The 6,157-nt window shown below is 59.7% G+C and overlaps 2 protein-coding genes across 14 annotated transcripts in view; one reads left to right on the top strand and one right to left on the bottom strand.

The window, feature by feature from the left end:
- Positions 1-5,474, top strand: part of NUDT16L1 (nudix hydrolase 16 like 1) — a 6,292-nt gene extending 818 nt beyond the window's left edge. The window contains exons 1-4 of one of the 6 annotated variants that reach the window (XR_002829706.1): positions 1,141-2,945; positions 3,020-3,350; positions 3,986-4,209; positions 5,188-5,474. Coding sequence is in view for 4 of the 6 variants with exons in the window: in XM_006090402.2 (XP_006090464.2) it covers positions 2,679-2,945; positions 3,020-3,280; positions 3,986-4,162 (705 nt within the window). In the remaining 2 variants the exon portion in view is untranslated. Of the gene's footprint in view, positions 1-1,140; positions 2,946-3,019; positions 3,351-3,985 lie in introns of those variants that run through there. The other 5 variants (XR_002829705.1, XM_006090402.2, XM_014457270.2 and 2 more) reach the window with 5 other exon arrangements.
- A 270-nt stretch (positions 5,475-5,744) lies between these two features.
- ANKS3 (ankyrin repeat and sterile alpha motif domain containing 3) overlaps positions 5,745-6,157 on the bottom strand; it is a 33,371-nt gene continuing 32,958 nt past the window's right edge. For 7 of the 8 annotated variants that reach the window (XM_023755231.1, XM_023755233.1, XM_023755236.1 and 4 more), the window contains one exon: positions 5,745-6,123. The gene's annotated coding sequence lies outside the window, so the exon portion shown is untranslated. The remainder of the gene's footprint in view (positions 6,124-6,157) is intronic. The other variant, XM_023755238.1, reaches the window with a different exon arrangement.

Here is a 6,157-nt window from a genome sequence, read left to right as displayed (position 1 = left end):
TGTTAGGGACAATTTGCATATTATGAGGCCTGGTGCATGGGTGGGGGCCAGCTGGTTTGCCCTGAAGGGTGTCCCAGATCAGGGTGGGGTTCCCGCTGGGGTGCCTGGCCAGCCTAGGTGAGGGGCCGAGGGCCATTTTCATACTGGCCATACCCGCTTCAGGGTGGGGGTCCCTGCTGGAGTGCCTGGCCAGCCTGGGTGAGGGGCTGAGGGCCGTTTTCAGGCTGGCCACACCCCCTTCAGGGAGGGGGATCCTGCTGGGGTGCCTGGCCAGCTTGGGTGAGGGGCTGATGGCTGTGTGGAGGCTGGCTGGAAGCAGGTATCTGGGATTTATTTATCTGCTATAATTGAAATTTTGTTGCCTTGAGCGGAGGCCACAGCCGGCCAGGGCAGGCGGGAAGCTTGGCTTCCTCCATCACCGGGGCAACCAAGCCTCCTGCTTGCTCCAGCTCTGTGGCTGCCGGCCGCCATCTTGGTTGGGTTAATTTGCATATAGTCACTCTGGCTGGTGGGCGTGGCTTGGGCGTAGCAGAGGTGCGGTCAATTTGCATGTTTCTCTTTCATTAGATTAGATTGATTTTAGGAGAAGGAGAGATAGAAACATCAATGATGAGAGAGAATCATTGGCTGCCTCCTGCATACCCTATACTGGAGATCGAGCCCGCCACCCAGGTATGTGCCCTGACCGGAATCGAACCATGACCTCCTGGTTCATAGGTTAAAGCTCAACTTCTGAGCCACGCCAGCCAGGCCCCTTCTGTTTTTTAATTCTCACTCAAGGATATGTTTATTGATTTTAGACAGACAGGAAGGGAGGGAGACATCCATGTGAGAGAGAAACATCAACTGGCTGCCTTCCACATGCACCCAGACCAGGGATCGAATCCACAACCCAGGTATGTCATGACCTTTTGGTTTACTGGGCAACACTCCAACTGAGCCACACTGGCCAGGGCCACTGGGCCCTTCTTCAGCTCAGGCACTAGAGCAGTGATGGTGAACCTATGACACGCTGTCAGAGGTGACACGCGAACTCATTTTTTTGGTTGATTTTTCTTTGTTAAATGGCATTTAAATATATAAAATAAATATCAAAAATAGAAGTCTTCGTTTTACTATGGTTGCAAATATCAAAAAATTTCTATATGTGACACGGCACCAGAGTTAAGTTAGGGTTTTTCAAAATGCTGACACACCGAGCTCAAAAGGTTCGCCATCACTGCCCTAGAGAATGGAAACAGTGCACTTGGTTGGCCAATCCCTGCCCCGAGGACGGACTGCCACCTTGGTTGTGCCAGTGTGGGTAGGAAGATGCTCAGTGTCAGATGCGTTCCTGCATGGGCTACACTGGATCTCCCTCCTTACTTCCCCAAATGGACCCACCTTGTTCATTCACGTCTGGTGTCAGGGAGGGATTGGGCACAGGGTACCTTTCCTCTGTGCCCCCTGCTGCACTCTGGCCCTGGGTCATGCCCCTGCCGCCTGGAGATAGGGTCCTCTCTGATTGGGCCCTTCCCCTCAGGGACCTCTCCCCTTCTGATACTGGCCTGGGACCTGGCCTGTCAGCTGCAGCTGCTCCTCTGAGCCCTGACTGGCAGATGCCACAGCTGGGGAGAGGGGCCACCCTCTTTGGGTCCTTATTTTCCACTTCTTCTGAACAGAATACACCATCGGCCAAACATTAGTTTCTGGTAGATCTACCACCCTTGCCTGCCTCTGCCTCCTCTCCTCTCCTCAGCCCTGCTCAGAGCAGCCTTCCCCGTGCCCACAGACTCTGAGGCTGTGCCCGTGGTACCCATCCTGAGCTGCTTCACTCAGCAAATCCATGCTCACCATGGGGAGGCACGTGGAGCTTGGGCTAGTGTGTGGAAGTGGCACCAGGACTCAGAACCCCCGCGGCTTCCTTCTGCACAAACGTGGGGTAAGTACCTGAGGCAGAAGGCCGGTTTTCTGTCGTGGACACGGGGCAAGAGACAGGGTGGAGATCTAGGGTAGGATCCTGGCTCCATCGCCAACTGTGGAGTGCCCTTGGGCAAGGCCTGCCCCTATGAGCCCAGGGTCCTCCTCCCCCTCGGAAATTGGGGAGACCCTATTTCCTCTAACAGTACCTGGCATCTGGGGCCTGACTTGGAGGACACGGGGCATTGGGCCCGGAAGCTCCCAGCCCGGGACTTGAGTCACTTTGGCCCTAGCCAACTGGGTGTGGGGAGTCTGGGGCTTCTCGTCCTCCGCCCCCAGCCCAGGGCTGCGCGTGGACTCGCCCTGTGGGGCAGTTGGATCTCCCCCAGGCCCTTCGTGCTGATATGGAGTCAGGCAGACCCGGAGTGCTTTGCAGGTGTAGGCGCCCAGGACTGTGAAGCGTGCCTGCAGGGAAGGGCTGTAGGGAGAGGCAGGGGGCGCCCACGTGCCCCAGGAGGCGCTGGGGGAAGGCCTCGCCACGGGCGACGTGGTCTCGGAAGACCCCGCTGCCCTCCTCACTGCCCCAACCCCGCAGGCTCCGCACGCAGCAGGCGGAGGTGGAGCTCGGCTCGCGCGTTGCCTGCCGGGCGTTGTGGTGCCCGGAGCTGGGCCGGCGTCCGGTTTCGGAGGCTATTGGGTGCGGCCGCGGTGCGCGCCGTCCCTCCCTTTGCACACGCCCCTGCGCCTCTCAACGACGCGTCGCGGTGGGCTCTGTCCCGATGCGCATCAGCGATTGGTGGAGGGAGCGCGGCTGCCCGCGGATTGGCCAGTGCGGCGGGGGCGGGCCAGCGCACGCACTTAAGGGGAGGCGCCGCGGCGCGGGGGGTAGTAACAAGATGTCGGCTGCGGTGCCAGAGCTGAAGCAGATCAGCCGGGTGGAGGCGATGCGCTTGGGGCCGGGCTGGAGCCACTCTTGCCACGCCATGCTGTACGCCGCCAACCCCGGGCAGCTTTTCGGCCGCATCCCCATGCGCTTCTCGGTGCTGGTGAGGACGCGGGCGGGCGGACGTGGGCGGGACGTCGCTCGGACCCGCGCCCGTGACCCGGCGCTCCCTTGTAGATGCAGATGCGCTTCGACGGGCTGCTGGGCTTCCCCGGGGGCTTCGTGGACCGGCGCTTCTGGTCATTGGAGGACGGACTGAACCGGGTGCTGGGCCTGGGCCTGGGCTGCCTGCGCCTCACGGAGGCCGACTACCTGAGCTCGCACCTGACCGAGGGCCCGCACCGCGTCGTGGCGCACCTGTACGCGCGGCAGCTGACGCTGGAGCAGCTGCACGCCGTGGAGATCAGCGCGGTTCATTCGCGCGACCACGGCCTGGAGGTGGGGCCGCCGCCCGGGCCCCGCCCCCCACCCCGGGGTTTGGCTCTGGCCCTGCGGAAGGCACCGATGGGTAACACGTCCTCCTGAGGGTCCCCTGGCAGGGCTGGGTGGGGGGGTGACTGCAGCCTCGGGGTAGGGAGAGGGACCTGAGGTGCCGGTGGGAGGCTGGGGCTCCCTCGGGGCTGTGTTCCATCCGCCTTGCCTGCCATTGCCAATCCTGGGGGTGGGGAGTGGGATTGGTTGGGGGGATGGGATGGGGCGGGACCTGCTCGAGGAGGTGGGAAGTTGAAGAGCAAAAAGGGGAACTGGGAATGAAGGTTGGGTTTGCGTGGTGCAGGGGTTGAGGGCTCTTGTGATTTGGGGGTGTTAGGGTCTGGAAGGGCTGGGAGTGACAGTTGCTGTGTTGGGGATTCACCTTCTGCAAGGGGGAGCATGGGGTGTGGACTGGGGGGCTTCCTACCAGCGGGTGGGAGGCTGGAACATGAGGATGCAGAGGGTGGGAAGTGCATGAGGTGGCCGGGAGAGGGCTGCACTGCTCCAAAGGAGCTGGCTGGCTTCTGCCTCACCAGACCCTGCCGCGGTCTCCCATTGTCCTTGGCAACCTGCTTTCCCTTCCCCTGGCCTAGCAGCTTACAGGCCCCTCCTACCAGGGTTGTGCTGTTGGTGTGGGGGGGCCGGCCCCAACTCTGGTCCCCTTTTGTGCAGGTGCTGGGACTGGTGCGGGTCCCGCTGTACACCCAGAAGGACCGAGTTGGTGGCTTTCCCAACTTCCTGAGCAATGCCTTCATCAGCACGGCTAAGTACCAGCTCCTCTTCGCCCTCAAGGTGCTCAACATGATGCCCGAGGAAAAGCTGGCTGAAAGCTGTGGCTGCAGCCACTGAGAAGCAGAAGAAGGCCCTGGAGAAGCTGCTCCCATCTTCTTCCTGAGGTTGCTCCTGTACTGCGTCTTTGCCCTCCCCTGGCTGGTGTCCAGGGCTGAGGGCCCTGAAGTCCTGTGGGAGTGTCTTCTAGCGTGTTTCTGTGTGTGTAACCCTTTCTGACTGCATGGGGCCAGTGGGCGTCTTATCATCTCTGCTGCCTCAAGCAGTCACAGGGCCAGGTGGGACCTTCTCAGGTTGGTCAGTGGGTGGCCTGGGGGTGGCGGGCCTGGCTGTCCAGGCTCAGGACATTCTTATCCACCTTGAGGCTCAAACCCACCTGAGAGTCTCATGGGCTGGTGGAGGCGCAGGCACTGCCTGATTTTCCAAGTGGGTGGTTGCACAGACACTTAGACCAATGAGAACTTGGTTCTCAAGGTGGATGCCTTTGTCTCAGTTGACTCATTCCTGCATCCTGCCCTCTGTGCCAGCCTCAGGGCCTAGAGGACAGCCAGTTTGGGTAGGATGTTGTGCTGTTAATTTTAGCTGTTAGCTTTACTGGCTTAAGATTTCCTTTTCTGTGTTGTATGAACTATGGGTGAGGCTTCACTTGACCCCACTGGTGCTTGGTCCCCAAGGGCAGTCAGGGTCATGGGCCCAGCTAATAGATGAAGTTGTTGAAGGGACAGTAAAGTGGTTCCTCTGCTGCTCTATTCTTTGGTCCTGACTGCAGGCTCAAGGCAGGGCACAGGAGGTTGTCCCCTTCCTTCTCTCACTACCTAAGACTTAAGGTCAGGGCCAAGTCTAAGAGCATTGGCACCATTCAGAGTTACGCTGTCACAGACCTCGTCTGAGGTGGGGTTGCTGTCCACCTCCCTGTTCACCTGTGGTACTACCAGCCACGGACCTCTCTGGGCTGTCGGCTTGGTCTGGGCTTCTGTGCTGAGACCGTCCAGAGAGGCCCCTTTTGTGATCCTGGTGACTGTACCGCTAGGCTGAGCCTGCTGCTCTTTCCTGTGCTTTGAAAGCCTCCTTTTCTCCATTCCCAGTATGGTCTACAGGCAGCTCCCAGAGATGGTCTGGAAATACCCGTCAAGTGTGCAGAATGACAACAGCAGAGCCACCACAGGCAGGAAGGTCACCACTGGCAGTCTCCTATGGCCCCAAGTCTGGCTAAACTCAGTGAAGCTACTGGAAAGTCTCCACAGTGCCTACCCAGCCTAAGAAAAGCGGTGCTCCCTGCCCAGCCTGGGCACCTGTTCCACCTTAGAGCCTTGATGAAGCAGCCACACTGGGCGAAGGCACTCCACTCTGTAAATAAAATACCTGTACTTTGCTCCGCTCTCATTTCCTGGGGCATGGGGTGTGCTTGGCTCTCCAGGTAGCTTCTATCGAATCACGGGGGCTCTGAGCAAAAGCCCTAGCTGCTGGGGACCATGGGGCAGGAGGGGTCACCAAGTCAGCACCCCTATAAGCACAGTATTCTCTGTCCTGGCGAGGAAGCCTGGGCCCCAGCCAGTCACTGGAGCTGGGGGTCCTGACATGGCTTTCCCCTTGCTTTGCTATGTTAGCCAGCACTACATGTGTGACCAGAACTGAGCCCCTCACCAGCTGATCTTACATTTTATTTTCCAGCAAATGACATATGCTGCCCAGATGCCCGTCCTCACCCATCAGGGCAAATCTGAGTGTGGCACCTGTGGTGTATGGGGACACGCTCTCTCCCCAAGGTCCTGTCTGCTCTGGGCCTTACCACCAGGTTCAGGGCAAGGCCCTCGTCCTGCTTCTGTGGGGGCCTTGCTGCCTGGCACCAGCCACAGCCTGGTCCTGTCTCTCTGCCAGCTGCTCCCGAGGGCCGATCCTCTGGCCCCAGCTGGGACCTGGGCTGCTGCAACTGCCCACTCACTGCCCTCCTGTCTTCCGGGCACACAGCTTCAGGGTGGATCAGTCACCCAACGTCAGATTCTGAGAAGGAAAAGGGAGGACTGAAGTGGGCGTTCGCTTAGCTCCCAGTGGACC

The sequence above is a fragment of the Myotis lucifugus genome, unplaced genomic scaffold (genome assembly GCF_000147115.1).
Source record: "Myotis lucifugus unplaced genomic scaffold, Myoluc2.0 scaffold_72, whole genome shotgun sequence".
Classification (NCBI taxonomy): Eukaryota; Metazoa; Chordata; class Mammalia; order Chiroptera; family Vespertilionidae; genus Myotis; species Myotis lucifugus.
This window is presented reverse-complemented; position numbering and strand designations above follow the sequence as displayed.